The 24,430-nt window shown below is 39.6% G+C and overlaps 1 protein-coding gene across 3 annotated transcripts; it reads right to left on the bottom strand.

The window, feature by feature from the left end:
* Nucleotides 1-1,300: 1,300 nt before the first annotated feature.
* On the bottom strand, nt 1,301-22,634 carry DEPDC7 (DEP domain containing 7). Of its 3 annotated transcripts, none has more exons than XM_061151449.1 (9): nt 22,472-22,634; nt 9,041-9,431; nt 7,158-7,285; nt 6,161-6,350; nt 3,321-3,532; nt 2,435-2,577; nt 2,131-2,256; nt 1,949-2,027; nt 1,301-1,635 (listed from the first exon to the last, which is right to left on the bottom strand). In XM_061151449.1, exons 1-9 carry the CDS (start codon nt 22,542-22,544, stop codon nt 1,442-1,444), a joined length of 1,536 nt encoding a protein of 511 aa, XP_061007432.1. In that variant the 5' UTR covers nt 22,545-22,634; the 3' UTR covers nt 1,301-1,441. The 3 variants fall into 3 exon arrangements, with proteins under 3 accessions (XP_061007432.1, XP_061007440.1, XP_061007449.1); XM_061151457.1 differs by having other exon boundaries at nt 9,041-9,239; nt 22,472-22,633; XM_061151466.1 differs by having other exon boundaries at nt 9,041-9,261; nt 22,472-22,613.
* Nucleotides 22,635-24,430: the final 1,796 nt, after the last annotated feature.

Genomic DNA, 24,430 nt, shown 5'->3' with positions numbered 1-24,430 from the left:
CTTCCTTTCCTGCCTATGCAACAAAGCAAAATACACATCACAAAAGAACCCACCTGACATAACTATTCCTTACTCTTTTAGAATTATATTACGTACTATAGATGAGTCCTCAACTTTTTCCTTTTTAAAGACTAGCCAGTATAAGTTATATCTTTGAAAACAAAAGATTGACATGCTATCATATTGGTACATCATTTTAGTTTTCCTACCCCTCATTAAAAGTCTGAATTTAAAATTCAGTCTCATTTTAATCTTTTGGTTTTATTATTGTAAAAATGCATAATTTAAAATTGTATTATATAAATTACAAGTATTTTATTGCATGCCTATTTACCAAGTATACTGTGACAGTGCAGTTGTTCCAAAATAATCATTAACTTGAATAAAAAGTTGTTGAGACATTAGTTCTAATGACTAATTTACAAGGAATGAAGGACACAGAGGAATATGATACAGGAGAGCACAGGCTTGCAATCAGCTAAATCCAGATTGTGGGCAACTCAAGAACAGCCAACCAGGTTTACTGAATAACAGAGAAAAGAAGAAGGGAGGAGAGACAAAGAGAAAAACCTATAAGATTTAAGAAGCACATTAATCAACTGCAATGTATGAACTCTGTTTGGATCCCTACTTGAATGTCACAGTCATTACAGATCAGAAAATGTGAACACTGACTGCATTTTTGAAGATATTAAGGAATTGTGACTTTGTGTGTGTGTGTAATAATGATACTGGGGTTATGTTTTTAATGTCCTTATCTTCTAGTCATACATACTGAAATTTTGGTGTTTTTTTTTCCTGAAATTTTATAGATGAAGTGATAGGATGTATGAAATATGCTGAGGTGGGAGCCCAGAATAGATTAAACAAGACTGGCCATGAGGTGACAACTGCTGAAACTGGATGATGAATACACGAAGGGCTCATTATTCTATTCTCCCCATATTTATGTATGTTTGAAATTATCCACAATAAGCTTTAAAAGATGCTGAAGTTGTCAAAAGCATTGGGACAGTTCAATTTCTGACTTGTCTACAATTTATGGTAACTGACAAATTCACTTTAGCATAGCCTAAATTTCTATCTTGTATCTTCAAGAAATATACCTTTCAAGGTACAAACCACACTCCTATTAACTTGTAACAGACTTTTTACTGTTTAATACTTTTTTTTATAAACACCACGATGTCCCATCATTTAAATTCCTAGGATGTTCTATAAAGTATTGTGCACAATAATTATAAATCAACTCTCCTGAGAGAGGCCAATACTTAACAGCAATACACCATCTAATACTCAGTTTCACGAAAGGTTATACAAAAAATGTTTTATTACGAACAGTTTCAAACTTAGAGGAACATCTAATATTACAATATGATTGAATCTTTAGGATACATAATTTATTCTTAAAATACACAAGTTATATACAGACACTGGAAACTCAGTCCCCAAAGTACTCAATAAAGACATCTGGGTGACACTTATAGAACTGACCTAACAATTTTTTCTTTTCTTTGGTGGAAAGCTTTGAATCCTCATCAATATTTTTTAGCAAATTCAATAGCTCATCCTTGGTTGTCTTCCTTGTACGGTCAGAATAATCACTTCGATCAATTCTCTGGCAATAAATGTATCCTTAAAGTTTAAAAGTAAAAAGTTCAGTTAATGAATCTAGTCCTCAGATTTAACACGAAAAAAACCACTTTTACACTTATATATATATATATATATATATATATATATATTTTCTTTTTCCCCCCCACTTTATAAAATGCATGTAAAGGTGCTAAGCACTGCTGACTTTCTAACCCTGTCAGGTTGCTTTTCTGACATAAAAAGGCTCTCTGCTAAGTCTGAATAGCTCTGAGAAGATGGGTTAGGATCTAGCTGAAACTAAAATGCAACTACTTATCCTCGTGAGACATGGAAGGAGTATTTCTCAGATTACCTGTGTCTCTGTTTGGATCTCTTCCCTTCTGAATGTCCATGAGCTTAACACTGACAATTTTATGTAGAGTTCCAGGAATCTTTAAAAAAAAAAAAGAAGAAGAAGACGGCGGCACATGGAACATTACACATTTTAATTTAGTGATCTATTACATAAGCTCAACTTTACTTTCAGAGTTTTACCTTAAAAACATCTTTTTGATGATCCATTAAAAAGAGTACCAGAAGATCAGTTTTGCCTTTGGATAAATTTTTATTGTGAACAATAGCTTTTGAGAATATTCTTTTCACAACCATTCGGTTCTCACTCTGTAAAAGAACATATACCCAATAGAATTTATTTATAAGAATAAATGTAATATAAAAATCAACGTTAAATATTAATGGCTACTATCCATTTCCGCATGCTTGATGCTGATAATGGAATAATATGTCCTGTAAGTATTACAGATACTGAATACAATTAACATTTAGACAAAAGACTTACTTCTTGCTGTAATTTAAATTCAGAAGGATGTGCTGCAACAGCCATGAAGTACAGCAGTCTTCTAAATTCTTCTCTATTTTGGGAATCCAAAAGCTTTAGAAAGAGCTGAGTAGCTTCTAATGCTATTTCAGTCTTCCCATTCACTTTTGCCAAAAGGAAAAAAATGCTTTAATTTTGACCAGACACAACTATATCAAAGGGAACAAAAGTCAAGCTAAAACTTAAGCTAATCAATAAACTTATCCAAAATTATGTTCAACAGCAAAACAAAGAGACTAGGAATTACAATGAATGACCAATACCATCAAGAAAGCCTATACTCAAATTGGCAAGTCCTAAGTCCTTGTCATTCACAAATCTTAGGATGTTAAATCTAATGTGGCTTTGTAAATAAATTCTCAGCCCACATTTTCCAATAATTCACAACATTTCAAGGGTATACTATGTATACAGTACTGATATAGCCAACTCTGAAAAAAATAGGATTCTTTGAAATCTGCAATTTGTTTTCAACAAACCACGTGGAACAGTCTGCCTCACTGGTATAGGGACAAAGCAGAGTGTCTGCCACTGTGAAGAGGATGAATGGAGAATGGTGAGTGCTGGTAACACTTGCTGAAAAAGAGAACTGCTACTCTATGCTTATTAAGTTTCCAGTGAATGACAGCAGCATTCACCTGTAGCAACCAGAAGTCCCTGCATGACTTCAGAGCTCAGTAAAGCTGCTTTCCAAATGAACCCTGGAAGTTTTGGAAAAATACTTTCCATGAATTAGTCTAGATCCACTCCCAGCTTGAAGTAGACCATTTTGGTTAATTTTGGGACAAGAGACTTTATTCTGTTCCCTCCAAAGAGAAATTCTAGTATTCAGTAACATCTTACTTACCTAGGAGTTCTGCAATTCCATTATGAACATCAGATAAGTGATTTAACAGAGGTTCCCTACTACTGTAATATTTGCTAATGGCATCAAACAGAAGTTCTTTCACTAAGTCTATTCTATCTGGTTGCTCAGGAAAGTTTCTGCTTATGTCTACCACCATGTGGTCAGGAAGGTATTCCAAGCAGTCAATTGCTGAAGAGAGCCACTCATCTTCCCTATGAGAGAAAAGAATTATTTTAAAAAGCAAAGGATAACCAATAAGCCCGTACCTGATTTACTAGCTGTTTCAAGTTTCCTACTAAGATGAATCTCTATACACCTTTCCTGCTGCTATTTGCTGTAAGCCATGTTTGACTGTTTGTGACCCCATGGACTGTAGCCCACCAGGGTTTCATGAGATTTTTCCAGGCAAGAATACTGGAATGGGTTGCCATTTCCTGCTCCAGGGGATCTTCCCGACCTGGGAATGAAACCCATGTCTCCTGCTTGGCAGGCGGATTCTTTACCACTGAGCCACCTGGGAAGCCAAAGATATGTATAATTCTTTACAGCTTGTATAATAGATATGTATAATTCTATAGCTGGTCATGTATCACAGATAAAAAGTTGATTTTAGTATGCCTTCACTCTTTTTTAAAGCAAAAACAGAAGCTATCCACTATAATACAAGCCTGAGAAGGACATCAGAATTCAAATTCTACTCCTTAAATTTACTATGGAGGTCCAGAAACTCTAAGTTACTAGCTCAGAGTCCCAGGCAGGACTAGATCCCAGATCTGATTCCTAAACCAGCATTTTTCTGATATAGTGTGGCTTACTTCAAAGCTCTAGGTATGACCTAACATCTCTAACTCTGGCTAGAAGAGAAGAGAGGAAGGCAAGTTAGGGTTTCAAAATAATTAAATGTTAATTAGCCATTTCTAATAAAATCCCAGTCGGGTAACTTAAGAAAATTGATACATTTTAAGAAACAGAATAACTAACTTTTAATATTCAACTTGTTAATACAGGCTGCAGCAGTACATGAACCAAGAACTTCCAATCTGGGTTTAGAAAAGGCAGAGGAACCAAAGATCAAATTGCCAACATTCAGTGGATCCTGGAGAAAGCTAGGGAATTGCAGAAAAACATCTGCTTCATTGACTATGCTAAAGCCTTTGACTGTGTGGATCACAACAAACTGTGGGAAATTCTAAAAGAGATGGGAGTACCAGACCACCTTACCTGTCTCCTGGGAAAACTGCATGTGCATCAAGAAGCAACAGAACTGAACATGGAACAACTGACTAATTCAAAATTGGGAAAGGAGTATGACAAGGTGGTGTATTGTCACCCTACTTATTTAACTTACATGCAGAGTACATCATGCAAAATGCTGGCCTAGATGAATCACAAGCTGGAATCAAGACTGCTGGGAGAAATATCAGCAACCTCAGATAGGCAGATGCTAGCACTCTAATGGAAGAAAGGGAAGAGGAACTAAAGAGCCTCTTAATGAGGGTGAAAGAGGAGAGTGAAAAACCTGGCTTGAAACTCAACATTTAAAAAACTAAGATCATGGCATCCAGTCCCATCACTTCGTGGCAAATAGATGGGGAAAAAATTGAAAACAGTGACAGATTTTATTTTCTTGGGCTTCAAAATCACTGCAGACAGTGACTACAGCCATGAAATTAAAAGATGCTTGGTTCTTGGAAGAAAAGCTATGACAAATCTAGACAGTGTATTAAAAAGCAGAGACAGCACTTTGCCAATAAAAGGTCCATATAGTCAAAGCTATGGTTTTTCCAGCAGTCATGTATGTATGTGAGAACTTGACCATAAAGAAGGCTGAGCACCAAACTGATACTTTCGAACTGTTGTGCTGGAGAAGACTCTTGAGGGTCCCTTGGACTGCAAGGAGATCCAACCAATCAATCCTAAAGGAAATCAACCCTGAGTATTCATTGCAAGGACTGATGCTGAAGCGCCAATATTTTGGCCACCTGATGTGAAGAGCTGACTCACTGGAAAAAACCCTGAAGCTGGGAGAGATGGAAGGCAAAAGGAGAAGAGGGCAGCAGAGGATGAGATGGTTAAATAGCATCACCGACTCAATGGACATGAATCTTAGCAAACGCCAGGAGACAGTGAAAGACAGGGGAGCCTGGCATGCTGCAGTCTACAGGGTCGCAAAGAGTCAGACACAACTTATCAACTGAACAACAACAACAAATAGTTTAAAAAAAAATCATATCCTCCACTGCTGTGGACTCAGGACAACTAAGTCTGCCACCACCCAGGTCAGGTCACCTCCTGTGACCTGTGGTCATCAGCTTCATCTTAAGATGCAGACAGATGATCTTTAAGGTCAATTTCTGATTCTGTACTCAAAATTTAAGGTAATTATAAAATACCTTCACCTATTAATTTAAATTGTATTAATGTAATTTAAATTCTTATGTTGGGATTATTTTTTTCACATAAGGTTTTAAGCTACCTTTTGACATTCAATTATATTAATAGTTCATTAGAATGTAGAACTGGTGAAGTACTAGAAATGTAAGACCAGACAGCTCTAAGAGACTAGACAGACCTATATTTTAACAAAGAAGGTGGAGCATAATCATTTTCTTCACTTGATATGCAAGTAAGATATATGTTGAAAAAAATGAATATGAAAAATAATGACATTTAAATCTCATCAATTTTGACCAAAGTAATTTTGTTCTTCATTTTTCCCAACAATGATATCAACTGACAAAGCATATCTGATTGTATGGACAGAAGAATTCAAAAGATTATCTTAAAACTAATTATCTTCCTACAAATACACTCAAATTATTACAGGTATTTCCACATACTGAGAATCACTGTAAGCCTTGAGAATCCCTCGATCCAGATAGTTCCTGTTGTTGACCAAGTCAGGCTGCCTCTTAGGTTGAGTAACTTTAGGTATCATCTCTTGCCGTTTGAGGAGGGAGTCAAGGAGAGGAAGGTCTATAAGCTGGAGCAGTCGCCCTATTGTTTCTTCTTGCCATACTTCACTAATAACTACACAGGGAAAATGACAAGGGGAAAAGTTAACAATTAATAGTTACTACAGGCTCACCACAGTATCTGCCTATGCAGGTCTAAGTTAATAAATTTGTGGAAAAAGAAAACAAAAGAGAGAGTCAGTTTTATGAAGTGGTTTCTTATAACAAAGGAACAACAATTCAAGATTTGTTTTAAAGTGTAGGAGAATAGACTTTGGACAACAGGAATTCTTTTCATTCTTGTACTGTAAAAAGCAATATGGCTTGATAAGAGATCAAGTCATATAACATGTTAATAAGGACCGTGGAAGAAAGAATGATTCATTCAGTCTGAAAACTGGTCTGAAACTATTGGCTGCAGATTATTTCACTCAGGGCTTCCACAACTGGGATGGGGGAGGGAAGGTGGAAATCTGTCATTAAAACCACATTCCACAGCCTTAGACAAAGAAGAACATAAGAATCCTGTTAATGTTTTAATGTAATTTAAAAATTTTTAGTGACTCTAATAAAATCTTAGGGAAAGCTAGAGCTGAGAGCAGATTTTAAATAAAATTTTTAAAAAATCTACATGCAAAACATTTCAGATTTGAACCTCTGCCAGCTGATAGGACAAAAGTCAGTGTTCAGAATTGCAACACTGATCTATTTGTTAAAGATAATAGACCTCTGTTAAAACTTAATATAAACAGCTTTAATACACAGTGTGCTCTTTCTTTGTCCTCTGAATATCTAAATTCTAATAAAGGTTAAGACTGAAAAAATTTAAATAACTTTATTTGAAGTTAGTCTTCTATTCCTTCCTGTATCATCTTTAGCTTACCGTGTGGAGACAAGGCTGCAGAGATATTTACATGAGGAGAGTTGGCAGGCTTTAAACTCAGGTTTTCCCACAGATCCTCTAAACTTGCGGATCTCATATCAGAGGACTTAAATAATGCATCTGCATACCTAAAATGAATTTCATAAATTTTTATTAGTAAGCCCACAGAAATATTTTTGCATTTGAGAGCTAAGAGTTTCTAGACAGTTTATGTATTTCAGAGCAAAAGCATAACAAATGCAAATTCTAAGAGGAGAATAAAATATAAGACATGCCACCTTCTTTCTCAAGCCTGGATAAACACTCTAAATAAATTCTCCTTTGAGCACTTAAAGTGATTCAATGACTAAAATTGTGTCTCCAATTTTAAAACACAATCAGACATAGTTAAACTTAATTATGCTCATTGTTTTTATTAGTGATCTCTATTTCCAGGGCCTTCTCTGGTAGACAGTGCTCATCAAATACGGATCTACAATCCCCTATTCATAATTCTGAAACCCAAAAAGCTTTGAAAAATTCAAAGTTGTCTATTCAGAATTCATACAGTGACAAAACCTGTTCTGAGATTATCATAGCCTTTATATCTATCCCAGTTAATATGAATGTTTCCACTGCAGAAATATTAATGTGTTTGATTACCAGATGCTGTCCCAGATCCCCCTAGGAGTGTTATCTGCACGCATGCTCAGCTGTCTGAGCAAGCCAATGGACTATAGTCTGCCAGGCTTTTTTGTCTATGGAATTCTCCAGGCAAGAATACTGGAGTGGGTTGCCACTTCCTACTCCAGGGGATCTTCCTGACCCAGATATTGAACCCATGTCTTCTGTGTCTAGGAGTGTCATCTAGTAAATGATATATGTATATTATTAGCTTTCTAAAATCTCCAAAGTTCCAAATTTCTATAAGCATCTGTTCCAAAGGTTTCAGATAAAGCATGGGGATCTACATTTGGAAAGTACCATACCCTACCTGTCCTCCTACTTCCTTCATATACAGAGAAGTAAGTTTTATCATGTTTTACACATAGAATTAAAAAACATTTCAAAGTCAATACACTGTATGTCTGACTTCGGGTCAGATCTGAACTTTAAGAGCTTCAATTACACGGTCACCTCCTCACCATCTAGCTGAGGGGAATAAAAGGGAAAAGTTTTATTTTATGACAAATAACTACGTTAACTATGCACTTATGACCTATATCCATTTCCGTCACTGGGTTCTACAACTGTCTTCCTTTAAATGGTTCCTCCTTCTCCACCACTGCTGCCTACTTCCTCCTCATCTGTAGATCACAGTATTGCAATAGATTCCTACCTAGCTCTCCCCATTAGGCTGTCCATATAGCTGCCAGGATGACCTTTCTGAAGGTCAATCTCATCATACTTTGAGTCTTTCTATGGCCTCCCTGACATCTGTGTGATCACATGCAAACTCCCTAAAATGTCCTATGAAATTTTCTGCATTCTGGCTCCTTTCATATTTCACATCTGCTATTTTCTGGATTCTAGTGACAACCCACCTGTTTGTCTTCACCTCTCCTGTTCTCATTCCATTTTGCGTATAAACTCTCTAATATTCTTTATACTACCATTGTAACTTGAAGCAGGAAAATAAAAATTTGTTGATGATTTCTGCTAAATATATGAACAAATAAGAATTCTAGGAGATATCAAATAAAAGTTCACTCTACTTTATAAAATTTACCCGCAGACCCAGATTTTAGCCTAATTTACTATTTCAAAAGTAAAAGATAGTCAGCATCTCACTAAAAAGTAGACAAAATCCTGTAAACATCCCCCCTGCCAATATCCTGAGATTGATTGTGCTAACAAGGTGCCTCTTCCTGCCAATATTAAATGAAAATCTAATATATACTCACCTGGAAGGTGAACATAGTTTGTTTTCTTTCCCTAATTGACTGTCTTGGTTGGGTATCGTCGTAAATCTATAAAGGCTGCAACTACTATCTTCAAATGTGGGTTTTTTGTCTTTTCCGAAGACTTTGGTTGGAACTGCTTCAAATACTTTGTAGTCCATAAGTGCCTGACAAACTCTTACCACTTTGGCCCGAGGAATATCTACATCGCCAAAATATTTATTCTGCATTAGGTGAGAAAAAATGACATCCACAGCTTCTGAACCAACAAAGCAGTCATTGTGTCTTTTTAAATGATACCTTCGTTTTTTCACCTCCACCTGTGTTTGAAGAGCGTTTATAATGCTGCTCCAAACATATGTAGCTCCAAATGGCTTCTGGGCTACACTGAAACCTGAAATAGGAAAAATCAGAGACTCACCTCGCTCATTTGTAACAAGGTCTAAGCAAGCCTTTAGTAAAAAGTAGCAATCTCCAAAGTTATTAATAAGGAACAATTATGAGGGCAGCCTGTTATTAAAATATGAAATTATTAGTAGCAATTAATTAAAAATTTAGTGCCTACTATACGCTAAACACTGTTCTATGTGTTAGGATACAAGAATGGGCAAAATAAAGTCCCTGTTCTTAAGGACTTAAACACACTTTGTGGGAAGATATAGACAACACGTGTATGTTAGATCAGTGCCAAGAAGGTAAGTAAAGCCAGGTAAGAGAGAGAATGCTATTTTAGATGGGAGGTCAGGAAAGACCTCTCTGACAAGGTGATCCCTTAGCAGAAGCCTGAGTAAAATCAGGGGGCAAGCTGTGCAGTTATCTGAGCGGAAAGCCGAGAAAACAGAAAGAGCAAAGGCCTTGATGAGGAGGGTGGTGCTCTGCTATGAGAACAGGACAGAGGCCACCACAACCTACTCAGGTGACCGAGGAAAAGAACAACAGAGGTGAGATCAGAGAACAGTAAAAACAGGGGTGAGCAGTGCAAATCCAATAGGACCTTGGGGCAGTTACCAATTAAGGAACTCTATTAAATGCCTTACACAAATGATCTAATCTTAGCAACTCTATGAAGCAGACATCGTCGTATTTGAGAAATGGAAAATAGATTCACAGAGGATAAGTACAACTTCTGAACATTATATTGTAATGGTGGTGCTAGGATTTGGTTCAGGGTCTATATGATTTCAAAGCATTTATTAGTCAGATAGATAGCTAGACAGACAGATGTATAGTTATAGATATACATTCACACATAATGCTTGTTGGAATAAACTGATTATTAAAAGCTTCTTATTATGCATGCTCATGAATTAAGTGCTTTGTAAATTAACAGTTTGGTTCCTGCTCAACAGGAGCTTAGAGACTATTGCAGGATAGGAGAAGCACAGAAATAAAGTAAGGTTTTAGCCAAATAGAAAAGAAAGAAAACATGCTTTTAAAGATTTATATTTTCCCTTACTTTAATAAATTGGTATTTGACACTGCTACAAAGAAGAAAAAGAGAAATAATGAAAAGAAAATGGACCTTAAGTTTTAGCAAGCTAATGGAATTAAATCTAGCTAATAACCAGCTTGCTGGCAAGCTGGCTTGCTCTTTCTTTTTATGAAAACACAGTATACCTTTTCATGTGTTATTTGAATGACCCTCTGAATATTCAGTGTTCTAGTTTTTAAGCCCTCATTTTTGTTAAGTATACAACTTCCTTTATTTTCAAGATATTTGGCAAAGAAATTGAAAGCTGATTATTTCCCTTGTGCGAGCATGCTAAGTCGCTTCAGTCATGTCTGACTCTTTGCAACCCCATGGACCATAGCCCACAAGGCTTTCTGTCCATGGGATTCTCCAGGCAAGAATACTGGACTGGGTTGCCATGCCCTCCTCCAGGGAATCCTCCCAACCCAGGGATCAAACTCAGGTCTCCCGCATTACAGGTAGACTCTTAACTGTCTGAGCTACCAGGGAAGCCTTATTTCCCTTAGTTCAATTCAGTTCATTTCAGTCGCTCAGTCGTGTCTGACTCTTTGCGACCCCATGAATCACAGCACGCCAGGCCTCCATGTCCATCACCAGCTCCCGGAGCTTACTCAAACTCATGCCCATCAAGTCGGTGATGCCATCCAGCCATCTCATCCTCTGTTGTCCCCTTCTCCTCCTGCCCCCAATCCCTCCTACCATCAGGGTCTTTTCCAGTGAGTCAACTCTTCGCATGAGGTAGCCAAAGTATTGGAGCTTCAGCATTAGTCCTTCCAATGAACACCCAGGACTGATCTCCTTCAGGATGGACTGGTTGGATCTCCTTGCAGTCCAAGGGACTCTCATGAGTCTTCTCCAACACCACAGTTCAAAAGCATCAATTCTTCGGCACTCAGCTTTCTTCATAGTCCAACTCTCACATCCATATATGACGACAGGAAAAACCATAGCCTTGACTAGACGGACCTTTGTTGGCAAAGTAATGTCTCTGCTTTTTAATATGCTGTCTAGGTTGGTCATAACTTTTCTTCCAAGGAGTAAGCATCTTTTAATTTCATGGCTGCAATCACCATCTGCAGTGATTTTGGAGCCCAAAAAAATAAAGTCTGACACTGTTTCCACTGTTTCCCCATCTATTTCCCATGAAGTGATGGGACCAGATGCCATGATCTTAGTTTTCTGAATGTTGAGCTTTAAGCCAACTTTTTCCCTTAAGGCAGTCTAAACAAGAAAAACAATATGCAACAGTACAACAGTAAAGAATAAAGGTAATTATAATTAAAGAAACTCTTACTTGAAACAACCTTCCTTCCTTTTTCAAATAGAATGTGTAAGATTAAAAGCAAAGATAAGTTTCTGAGGCACATTAAAACTCCACCTGGGAATTCCCTTGGCAGTCGAGAGGTTGGGACTCCATGCTTCCACTGTGGGGGGCCTGGTTTCCATCCCTGACTAGGAAACTAAAATCCCATAAGCTTTGTGGTATGGCTGGGGAAAAAACCTCAACTCAATGCACAAGTCATAAATTTTAAGTGGGTCATTGGAAATTCATCTTTTGTGTTGAAATAAATATAGGGACTGCAGTGAACCATAGTGTATTCATTTATAGTATAATTTTGTATCTACCATAAAAATACAGACTTGATGTACTCCTTTTCCTATTTGGAACCAGTCTGTTGTTCCATGTCCAGTTCTAACTGCTGCTTCCTGACCTGCATACAGATTTCTCAAGAGGCAGGTCAGGTGGTCTGGTATTCCCATTTCTTTCAGAATTTTCCACAGTTTATTGTGATCCACAGTCAAAGGCTTTGGCATAGTCAATAATGCAGAAATAGCTGTTTTTCTGGAACTCTCTTGCTTTTTCGATGATCCAGTGGATGTTGGCAATTTGATCTCTGGTTCCTCTGCCTTTTTTAAAAACCAGCTTGAAAAAAATAAATAAATAAAACCAGCTTGAACATCTGGAAGTTCACGGTTCACGTACTGCTGAAGCCTGGCTTGGAGAATTTTGAGCATTACTTTACTAGCGTGTGAGATGAATGCAATTGTGCAGTAGTTTGAGCATTCTTTGGGATTGCCTTTCTTTGGGATTGGAATGAAAACTGACCTTTTCCAGTCCTATGGCCACTGCTGAGTTTTCCAAATTTGCTGGCATATTGAGTGCAGCACTTTCACAGCATCATCTTTCAGGATTTGAAATAGCTCAACTGGAATTCCATCACCTCCACTAGCTTTGTTCATAGTGATGCTTCCTAAAGCCCACTTGACTTCACATTCCAGGATATCTGGCTCTAGGTGAGTGATCACATCATCATGATTATCTGGGTCGTGAAGATCTTTTTTGTACAGTTCTTCTGTACATTCTTACTACCTCTTCTTAATATCTTCTGCTTCTGTTAGGTCCATACCATTTCTGTCCTTTATCGAGCCCATCTTTGCATGAAATGTTCCCCTGGTATCTCTAATTTTCTTGAAGAGATCTCTAGTCTTTCCAATTCTATTGTTTTCTTCTATTTCTTTGTATTGATCACTGAGGAAGGCTTTCTTATTTCTCCTTGCTATTCTTTGGAAATCTGCATTCAAATGGATATATTTTTCCTTTTCTCTTTTTTTCTTTTTTTTGGCTTCTCTTCTTTTCACAGCTATTTGTAAGGCCTCCTCAGACAACCATTTTGCCTTTTTGCGTTTCTTTTTCTTGGGGATGGTTGTGATCCTTGTCTCCTGTACAATATCACAAACCTCTGTCCATAGTTTATCAAGCACTCTATCAGACTGAGTCTCTTAAATCTATTTCTCGCTTCTACTGTATAATATTAAGGGATTTGATTTACGTCATACCTGAATGGTCTAGTGGTTTTCCCTACTTTATTCAATTTAAGTCTGAATTTGGCAACAAGAAGTTCATGATCTGAGCCACAGTCAGTTCTGGTCTTGTTTTTGCTGACTGTATAGACCTTCTCCATCTTTGCCTGCAAAGAATATAATCAATCTAATTTTAGTGTTGACCATCTGGTGATGTCCATGTGTAGAGTCTTCTCTTGTGTTGTTGGAAGAGGGTGTTTGCTATGACCAGTGGGTTCTCTTGGCAAAACTCTATTAACCTTTGCCCTGCTTCATTCTGTACTCCAACAGCCAAAGTTGCCTGTTACCCCAGGTGTTTCTTGACTTCCTACTTTTGCATTCCAGTCCCCTGTAATGAAAAGGACATCTTTTTGGGGTGTTAGTTCTAAAAGGTCTTGTAGATCTTCATAGAACTATTCAACTTCAGCTTCTTCAGCATTACTGGTCGGGGCACAGACTTGGATTACCATGATATTGAATGGTTTGCCTTGGAAATGAACAGAGATCATTCTATCATTTTTGAGATTGCATCCAAGTACTGCATTTCAGACTCTTTTGTTGACTATGATGGCTACTCCATTACTTCTAAGGGATTCTTGCCCACAGTAGTTGATATTAATTGTCATCTGAGTTAAATTCACCCATTTCAGTCCATTTTAATTCGCTAATTCCTAAAATGTCAATGTTCATTCTTGCCATCTCCTGTCTGACCACTTCCAATTTGCCTTGATTCATGGATCTAACATTCCAGGTTCCTATGCAATATAGCTCCTTACAGCATCAGACCTTGCTTCCATCACCAGTCACATCCACAACTGGGTGTTGTTTTTGCTTTGGCTCTGTCTCTTCATTCTTTCTGGAGTTACTTCTCCACTGATCTCCAGTAGCATACTGGGCACCTACCAACCTGGGTAATTCATCTTTCAGTGTCGTATCTTTTTGCCTTTTCATACTGTTCATGTTTCATACTGTTTCATCAAGGAGCCTCTTGATGAAAGTAAAAGAAGAGTGAAAAAGTTGGCTTAAAGCTCAACGTTCAGAAAACAAAGATCATGGCATCTGGTCCCCTCACTTCATGGCAAACAGATGGGAGAAACAGTGGCAGACTTTATTTTTGGGGGCTCCAAAATTACTGAAGATGGTGACTGCGCCATGAAATTAAAAGATGCTTACTCCTTGGAAGAAAAGTTATGACCAACCTAGACAGCATATTAAAAAGCAAAGATGTTACTTTGCCAACAAAGGTCCGTCTAGTCAAGGCTATGGTTTTTCCAGTAATCATGTATGGATGTGAGAGGTGGACTATAAGGAAAGCTGAGCGCCGAAGAATTGATGCTTTTGAACTGTGATGTTGGAGAAGACTCATGAGAGTCCCTTGGACTGCAAGGAGATCCAACCAGTCCATCCTAAAGGAAATCAGTCCTGAATATTTATTGGAAGGACTGATGTTGAAGCTGAAGCTCCAATACTTTGGCCACCTGATGCAAAGAGCTGACTCATTTGAAAAAACGCTGATGCTAGGAAAGATTGAAGGCGGGAGGAGAAGGGGACGACAGAGGATGAGATGGTTGGATGGCAACTGATTCAATGAACATGAGTCTAAGTAAACTCCAGGAGTTGGTCATGGACAGGGAGGTCTGGCGTGCTGCAGTCCATGGGGTTACAAAGAGTCAGACATGACTGAGTGACTGAACTGACTGACTGACCATAAAAATTACTAAGACATAACAAACACAAAAAACCCTTAACTATTTGTTTGTATTATTTTTAATACCAAAAGTATATGCATAATTTTACTATGGGCTTCCCTGGTGGTTCAGCTGGTAAAGAATCTGCCTGCAACGCGGGAGACCCTGGTTTGATCCCTGGGTTGGGAAGATTCCCTGGAGAGGGAAATGCTATCCACTCCAGTATTCTGACTTGGAGAATTCCATGGACTATACAGTCCATGGGGTTGCAAAGAGTGGGACACGACTGAGCACCTTTCACTTTTTCACTCTCAATTTTACTGTCTACCCATTATTATGATATTAGTTTAAATTATCAGCAAGATTGTTTTTAATTATCAAAATATTTTAAAATTCCAGATACTTCATAATGCATTACTAAACAAAGAAGGAAGTAACTGATGCCACTTTCCCAAATATGTGAGTAGTTTTAAGAGGTGAATTAGGGAGATTCGACTAAGTAAATCAAGTTGAAACTAAATTTACTACTGGTACTGCAGTTAGTTGGGCTTCCCAGGTGGTGCTAGTGGTAAAGAACCCACCTGCCAATGCAGGAGACGTAAGAGACGTGAGTTCAATTCCTGGGTGGGGAAGATCCCCTGGAGGAGAGCATTGCAACCCACTCCAGTATTCTTGCTTAGAGAATCCCCATGGACAGAGGAGCCTGACGGGCTACAGCCCATAGGGTTGCAAAGAGTTGGAGATGACTCAAGTGACTTAACATGCACGCATGCACTACCGTTAGTATCTACTGAGTAGAGCCAGAATCACACACCGGATGGAATCTCAAAATGCGTCCAGGTCATTTCCCTGGTATCCAGAACTAATAGTGGCTGTACTGTTTTCAGTCACTATGACTACACAAAAGGAGGATTAGCACTTAATATTCTTAACTTCCCTGGTGGCTATGAGGGTAAAGCGTCTGCCTACAATGTGGGAGACCTGGGTTCAATCCCTGGGTTGGGAAGATCTCCTGGAGAAGGAAATGGCAACCCACTCCAGTGTTCTTGCCTGGAAAAACCCATGGACAGAGGAGCCTGGAAGGCTACAGTCCATGGGGTCACAAAGAGTCGGACACAACTGAGTGACTTCCCTTTCACCTTTTCACTAATTCTTAACTTCCTAAAATACCAGAGACTATAGCTGAGATTTAAATGAACTTAATATTTGCTTGTTAGTCTTTTTTCAAATCTTCAATATATTAACACTAGCTAACATCTGAGGACTTACAATATAACAAGCTCTGCCTTCTCTCATTTAATCCTAATAAGCTTCTCTGAAATAGTTATTAATAATCTTATTTTTAAGAAATTGAGGCTCAGTGATTTAAACTTATCTTCAGTTTTATGCTCCTAAATATATATTAGCATTTCCTAATATGTAAATATAAATATACTAAAAGTAAGTCACCAGATAGTTTTAGCATTAAACTTTCACTGAAGACTTGGATTAACTGAAAGGCTTTTAAGTGAGCCTATGAGATAAAATAAACAAAAAACAACTTTAAGATTTGTAAATCCTTAACCAAGCTATTTAGAAACACTTAGTAGTCATTAATCCTAAAATAAAGATAGGTATCATAAATTCTATGATATACTATCCACAGTACACAGGAAAGGAAAATAAGCAAGGTTTAAACTTGCAGAGCTCAGACGGCCTATTAAGTACCAACAAAACAGACTTCTGGGCTAGTAATAATATTAAAGATGAAACATATATAACAACAGTTGAGCTATAAGGAAGCATACAAATCCTAAGGGATAAAGCTGACTCACTTATTAATTTGAGATCAATAAGACAACTGATGGGGGTGAGAGCCTCAGTGGCGTGAAAATGGCTAATCTTCACAGGGGAATTAGGATATACAGAATATATTTCCCCATATTAACTTGCTGTTTAAATATGGGAAATCAGGAAGTCTTGCAGGTTGGATAACACAGTATAAAAGATTAAAGAGCAGGTCAGAGCAGGGTCGTAGGCACCTGTGAGCCATACAATGCTTCTAGAGTCCTCGAGGCACAACACAATTCAGCCCTTTCAGGTCCTCTCTGTTCTCACTGACCATTAATTTGCAACCATTGCATCCTGGGATATTTCCCCTCAAGCATCACCACCCACAGACCCAAACTAGCTCATGTTCATACAGATACTTTAAAACATAATATACCCTGGACTTGAGGACTTAATGTGCCAAAACCCACACTAGGATAACCTGTTTTTCTAATGCTGACTTCACTAGTTGAACACAAATCCCCCACATACTGGTTTGAAACTTCGTATTGATCATCATCCAAGAGCTGAAATGAACACTGGGATCACTGACCATGGCCCAGTAAGAAGAATTACTGAGACTTCTAAACAGGAGTCAAGAGACCAGAAGTATAAAATGAATGCTTTTAAGTCTAGCCATCAGAATTTAAGTTTCAGCTTATCCTTGGACTTCACTTGCATATGAGCTGGACAATTTTTTAAAATTCACCACTATCTACAATGATGCTTCTTCGTTTACCATTTGGTTAAGCATGTTGTAAAGACATCATAACCTAATGATCAAAGTCTATAGAGAACAGCTGCGACAACTCTGAATAAGAGACGTAACTTTTATAATGTGGTTCCTTCATTTACTGATACAAGAGTGAAACACTATTTTTATAGTAGGTTTCAGGTCTAAGCTGATTTAGAGGATTTTAGAGACTAAAACAGATCACTCTCCATTTAGATATGGACACTTAAATCAAACAAAATATAAGAAGCGAAGCACGGGAACAAATTTGATCTGTCAGATAAAAAGCTTTGAGAAGCTATCAAGAGGCTCAGAAATTGTTTGAAACTAGGTCTAGAACATACTACACATGCTCTTCAGCATTACATAAGTCTAGGCTAGTTAACATTCAGTTTTCAAGCAGGTTCATCATTATCTGCTTGAAAACAAGAGCTATTTTTCAAAGGCAAAGATCGATCCTTTTCATGTATTTGAAATCTACCCAAAAAAGTTTACCAGCCACAAAAAGTTAAACTTCTAATATTGAACTGACATGTATTTGTAATAACACTAATAATCATCTTTACTTTTTAAAAATGCATGCTAAATAATCAAGCTATTATAGTAATAATTCCCTAAAAATCAAGTTATAAGGCAGACAGGTCAAGAAATTACATTTACTCGTACGTCACAAGCAGGTAATGAGTATCAGCCATGATCTGTATAGTCAGTTTTAACTACGGCCCTGCTATGAGAACCAATATAAGGGTGAAAACAATTCTGTAATCATTTCAAATAGATTAACTCCTTAGAAGATCAACAGATATTATAAAACTGGATCCCAATACTTGACCCCAATGTAAGGTAAATATACACACAATGTTACTAAAACATGTTACTTCAAAATTAGTATATAACAATTTTATTTTCATTTTTGAGCATTAAACTGCCCCCTCTCCCCCAACACACACACAAAAGAATTCAGACAGCTTATGTTCGGCATATTTTGCACAAAAACTTGAAGAAACAGTGAGCTAGTGCCTTGTTGTTGTCGTTTAGTCACTGAGTCATGTCTAGCTCTTTCGAGACCCTTCCTCTGTCCATTGGATCTCTCAGGCAGGATTACTGGAGTGGGTTGCCATTTGCTTCTCCAGGGAATCTTCCTGACCCAGGGATGGAACCCGCATCTCCTGAGCCACTAGGGAAGCCCATTTCTTTCAAATTTCCTTATATTTCACAAAGGTTCAAATTATTCAATACTTGTTAGTTGCAGATTATTGCCAACTATTAAAATATTTTAAAGAAGGGTTAACACAGCGGTTCCTAGTGGGTGATTTTACCCCCTGCCCCGGACATTTGGCAGTGTCTGGAGCCATTTTTGGCTCTATATGCCGAGGAGGGGGAGGTGCTACTGATGTTTAGTGGGTAGAGGGGCCAGGGACACAGCTTAACATCATACAGTGACAGGCCAGCCTCCACAACAACAAAGAAAATGTCAAAAAAAAAAAAAGAAAGAAAATGTCAACAACGCTGAAGCTCAGAAACCCTGGGTTAAGTGAATACTGTTTAGACATGGAAAGTTGCATTAATGCAGCAGGCCTAATGCTGGGTTCTGTGAATAGAGAAAGACAACAGCTTGGGTTTTAGAGACCCAGAGAACTGGGTTCTATTCTTAGCTCCATCATTACTAATAATGCAATGGTGGGCAAGCCGCCTAACTTTTCTGGCACAAAACATAGCTAATTCCACTTCTCTCAGTTATTGTGAGGGTCATCTGAGACATATGTAAAGTGGCTGGCACATATCCAGCAATTAACAGATGCATAGAAATGAAAGAAGAGACTGTCTCAGTCTAGAAAAGCCAAAGGAGATGTGGATTTACAGTAAAGTATCATAATATCCTGGATGGGACCCTGGAACAGAAAAAGGATATTCAGCAAAAACTAAGAAAAGCTGAGTAAAAGTATGGATATCAATACCAGTTCACTAACTGTGACAAATGTACTGTACTAACAAAAGAGTGTGTTAGTAGTCAGCGTGCTCGTGTTCAGTCATGTCCCACTCTTTGCGACCCCATGGACTGTAGCCCGTCAGCCTCCTCTGTCCATGGGATTCTCCAGGCAAGAATAGCTGGAGTAGGTTGCCATTTCCTCCTCCAGGCGATCTTGCTGACCCAGGGACTGAACTTTCATCTACCTGTCTGGCAGGCGGATTCTTTACCATTGCGCTACCAGGGAAGCCCTAATGTAAGATGTCAATAATAAGGGAATCTGAGTGAAGGGTATATGGGAACTCCATGCACCAACTTCATGACTTTTTGTAAATCTAGATCTATTCTAAAAATTTGTAAATTCATTTAAAAAGTGAAAAATAAGGAGGATCTCTTTCTTCCTTTTCCTTTCTCTGAACTAAGGGGACACAGTCTCCACCTTCATTTACCCTTTACCCATTCCTACCACCTGGGTGATGATGTCAAGCTCTGAACAGCAGTCAATCAAAGATCACTAGCAGATGAGAAGACAAATGTGACTCATACCAGAAGATTTAACTCTGCATCAGAAGATAAGTACATAAAATCCAAAATCACTTAGGATTGGGAGAATTGTATTTAAGAATTACTTTTATTTTTCAAAAGAGCTTTTAAAACATTACTCAGAGAACTAAGACAAAGGAAAAGAATGACGTTTGTTGGACATTAACCAAAATCTCATGAAAATAGATAAATGTAGCGAGCTGGGCTTTAGGTGTTAAACTAGGCAGCTGCAACTGAGGGGGGAAAACTTCCTATGCACCAATACCAATATCAACACTTTTACTGTATATTGCTTTTGGTTAGCCCAAAGTTTGTCTTCCTCTTACACAGCATTAGAGATGTCACATTGAAGACTGACACTGCCTCTGAAAAGAAGGCTGCAGGTAAGCTATGTAAAATAAATAAAGAACAATTTTAAAATATGTTTAGAGAACTAGCAACAAAAGTAGGCACTGGCCCTTGCTTTAATTCATACAGATTAATGAAACAGCATATGGGAAGTACTTGAGCTCCCTGGAAAAGTGATACCAGGTGAATTCAAAGAATTAGGTTACAGTTAGAAAGGGATAACAGGATAACATACCACTTTCTTGTCTATATTAAAAAACAAATATCTTCAAAGGACTTACTAAAAGTTAGCATACAGACTTTATTTCTTCTACATAAATCAGGTCCCTGGTTGTTACAGCCCCTTTAAACTATGGAAGAATTATTAATAGGTAGAGAAACATACAAAGCTGCTTGCCAGAGCATACAGAAAGAGAATGGCAAGGAACCAAGAACCACAGGCTCCCATTACCGCGCTCACAAGGACTGACAAGGCTCCTGAAGAGTGGGAGGGGGATTAACGTAGGATAACAGGTAGGGTTCCAACTGCAGCAAGCAAAACAGACGAGAAAAGGCAGCGGGCCCTTCTCGGCCCACTGCACCTGGTGTGCAGGAGACAGTGGTTCTTTCCTTGGGTTCAAATTCGATAACCAACATTTCAACTCTTTCCTCTGAGAGTCATTTATTTAATTTTGAATACATATTCCCTTATCATAAGAACCTGTTCACTAATGACCAAAGCTCAGAATTGTTATTTCGGCTGTTAGAGAAGACAAGGCTTTTAATCATGTAAAATTTGGGAATTTCACTCAGAAAGTAAGCCTAAAGATTTCTCAAGACTGTTTCCAATATTGTTTGATGTTATACTCTTAAACAATGAAGTATTCCCATTCTCTTCACATTGTAAACATGAGAAATTCTGAATGTACCCATCATATGGGTATTTGAATCCTTTCAATTGGAGAGTAAGATCAATATTAAGATAGTTCTTAGAAAAGTACAAATGAGAAGTGGTTGTCTATCACAATTTATCATTAGCATTTTGAAAATTAAAAGGAGCATTTCTAATTGTAAGTAAAACACAAAATCGGGGCCACTAAGATGTATCCAATTTTACCCACGTCGATCCACTGACCACTGTCACCTTGAGGGAGGACTCACAAGTTCAATGGTTTGCTTTTTCACAAATGAAAGACTTAATAATAAGGGAACTTATGCTTATCCTATACGCATCCCACATAGTAGCTACAGAAAGGGGCGGGGGCGGAGTGTAACTTTTCTAAAAGGAAAACAAGAAAGCCAAGTGTTATCCGGACGCCTTAACTCTATCTACTGAGATGTAGGGTATGCTAGAATCGGAATTTTAACATATCGGGAATTTTAACTGATCATCCGATTCCGTTCAATTGTTTGGACATTTAAAGAAACCAACATGTAGCTTACTAACATCCTAAGTAACCTGCCCCCTAAGACATGATTAAGCTGGCAAAATTCACTGTCTCCCCTAATCTCAAGTAACCACTGAAAATCAAAAACTTCTGTTCATTTTAATACTGCTTCTCCGGAAAGCGTAACTAATAAACGCCTCTTATGCCAAGTTCCTGCCGGCAGAACTTAAACTTATACTAACAGAAACTTCTCACAGCCCTCCCAGGAAGTCTGGGGAACAAAGCGGGCAAGAGAGGCATTCGGCCCCTGGCTACACCGTGGAGACACGGTGTGTGGCTCAGACAGTCACCAGTAACGATGCGGAGCCCGTTTGGAGACCTACTGAGAATGCCCAGCAGGCAGCTGGCGCACAGACTCGCGCGCGGCGAAGTTCAAGTCTGAGGAACTTAGGAGAAAGCTGGCTGCGAGGACAGCAGGCTCCGGCGCGTCAGCCCACCCGCGCGGACGCGGGTCCAAAGAGCCACAGCAGTGCGGGGGCTCGCGGAGGCCGCTGCAGACCTGGCTGTAACCCGGCGGGGTCGCCGCCCGGGCGAGAACCGCAGCCTGCGTCCCCCCGCCCGCCCCTTAGCCCCCACCGTTTCCGGACCGGGTCCTCGGCACCTACCGGGAGGCCTCTGTGCCGGACTCTGGAAAGCCGACAGGTTCAGCGCCGCCGCCTTCTCCCGCACCGTCGCCATGGCCGCAGCCGCCGGGATACGACCGCCTCAGACAACCGCACCGCGAGGTGGGCGCCCGCGTTGGAGCAGCCAGTTAACTGGCCCGGGATGGGGCGGGGCTCCCGCCAGGCCACGCCCCCGCCGCGCTCCGCTCACCGCCGATCACGTGCCGGCCGCGGCCCACGGTTACCTGCGGCCCCGCGAGCGAGGGCAAGGTGGGGCCCCGCCCTGGAGGCAGCCAGGTGGGAAGCGTTTCGGTGTGCTGAGCCCTGCGAGTCCGCGCCGGCCCCATGCAACCAGCCTGCCGCCGCCGTCTGCACAGCCCACGCGCAAGCAGGCGGACGCGCCCAGGCTCGGGCCAGCTTCGGGGAAAGGCGCACCCCCCGTGGGTTAGCTCTGTTGCTTAACTGCCCTCCCCTGTGACGCGGGGGCAATGTCAGTACCCGCTTCACGGAATATTTTTATGAAGATTACACGAGCTAATTCATGTATTTTAGTTGTTGGGTCTGGAACATAAGTGCTTAAAATTCTGTCATGGTGATAAATGCCTCGAATTTTTCACGCATCCCTTCCTGTAAAGAACAAATCTTTTTCTGGCCCGGGAGAGCAATGTCTAGAGTTCACAGTCAGGAGGGCAGCTGGCTGGCCTTGGGGCTGGCTGCCAAGGAAATCGGTGCCGCCTCCAAAATAACCCTGGGTCAAGTGGGTTAGGGACAGAGCTAGGAAAGAAGGGAAGGGGGGCTGTTAAGGGGAAGTTGAGAACAGGAAATCCAGGGACCCAGTGCTGGGGTATCTCAGGTGAGTGGTCTGAGACCAATAATTTAGTTGCCAGATTCTTGCGCCCCCGTTTTACTCCCGAAGCTTGGGGATTTAGCAATCATTTTAAACCTTTGGCACACATAATAAATATCTTTTCAGAAGGAGGGTGCCCGTGTGAACAGATTATTAAATCAGAATAGGTTTTATGTGGGAGTTAGCTTATTGGAGAAAGCTCCGACACGTAGTTCCTTCAAAATGCTTAGAATACATACATGTGGTTATTTCAAAAAACACTTGCCGAGAAACTGCGACCCTGGGGACCCCAGTTGAGTAGGTTAGACATGGGCTCCTAAGATTTAGAAACTGGTGCCAGGATTGCCCTTTTTTATGTGCTCTCTCCCCCTGGTGGCAGTAAAACCCAGTCTCACCTCTGTTCAAGAAATTTCCTTGTCCTTTCTCTGTTGACTCCTGCTCACAGAGATAAGATACCATTTAGGAGGGATTTCAGGTACCCAGCAGACCGGTTAGCTGTAATCTACCCCATACTGTGTAACTGAATGCACAAGTCCCTCCTCACTATTTGGGAGATAAAACGCTCATCCTATTTGTGAAAACAAATCTTGACAAACACTAATACTGGATCTTTTGAAAAAGGCAGGTGACCTCAGTGACTACTTTGGTGATTTATATAACATTTCAAAGAATTATCTTATCTGGTGAAATGCTCTTTTTCACTTGTCCACATTTTATGCATTTTGGAGGCCTAATTCAAATTCCACCTTTTTTGCTGGACAGATATTTCCAGGTTACACTGATATATTCCTTCTCTTCTCAGGCTTCCTGGATAGCTCAGCTGGTAAAGAATCAAGTTCCCCTAGAGAAGGGATAGACTACCCACTTGTTTTCTTGTGAGCTTCCCTGGTGGCTCAGAGGGTAAAGAATCTGCCTGCAATGCAGGAGACTTGGGTTCAATCCGTGGGTTGGGAAGATCCCCTGGAGGAGGGCATGGCAACCACTCCAGTATTCTTGCCTGGAGAATCCCCCCTGGACAGAGGAGCCTGGCAGGCTACAGTCCATAGGGTTGAAAAGAGTCAGACAGGACTGAGCAATTGAGCATACTACATTCCTTTTCCACAGGTGCATGGCAT

Source organism: Dama dama, chromosome 1, assembly GCF_033118175.1.
Source record: "Dama dama isolate Ldn47 chromosome 1, ASM3311817v1, whole genome shotgun sequence".
Lineage (NCBI taxonomy): Eukaryota > Metazoa > Chordata > Mammalia > Artiodactyla > Cervidae > Dama > Dama dama.
Note: the sequence above shows the minus strand (reverse complement) of the source record. Positions and strands in the feature narration are given on the sequence as shown.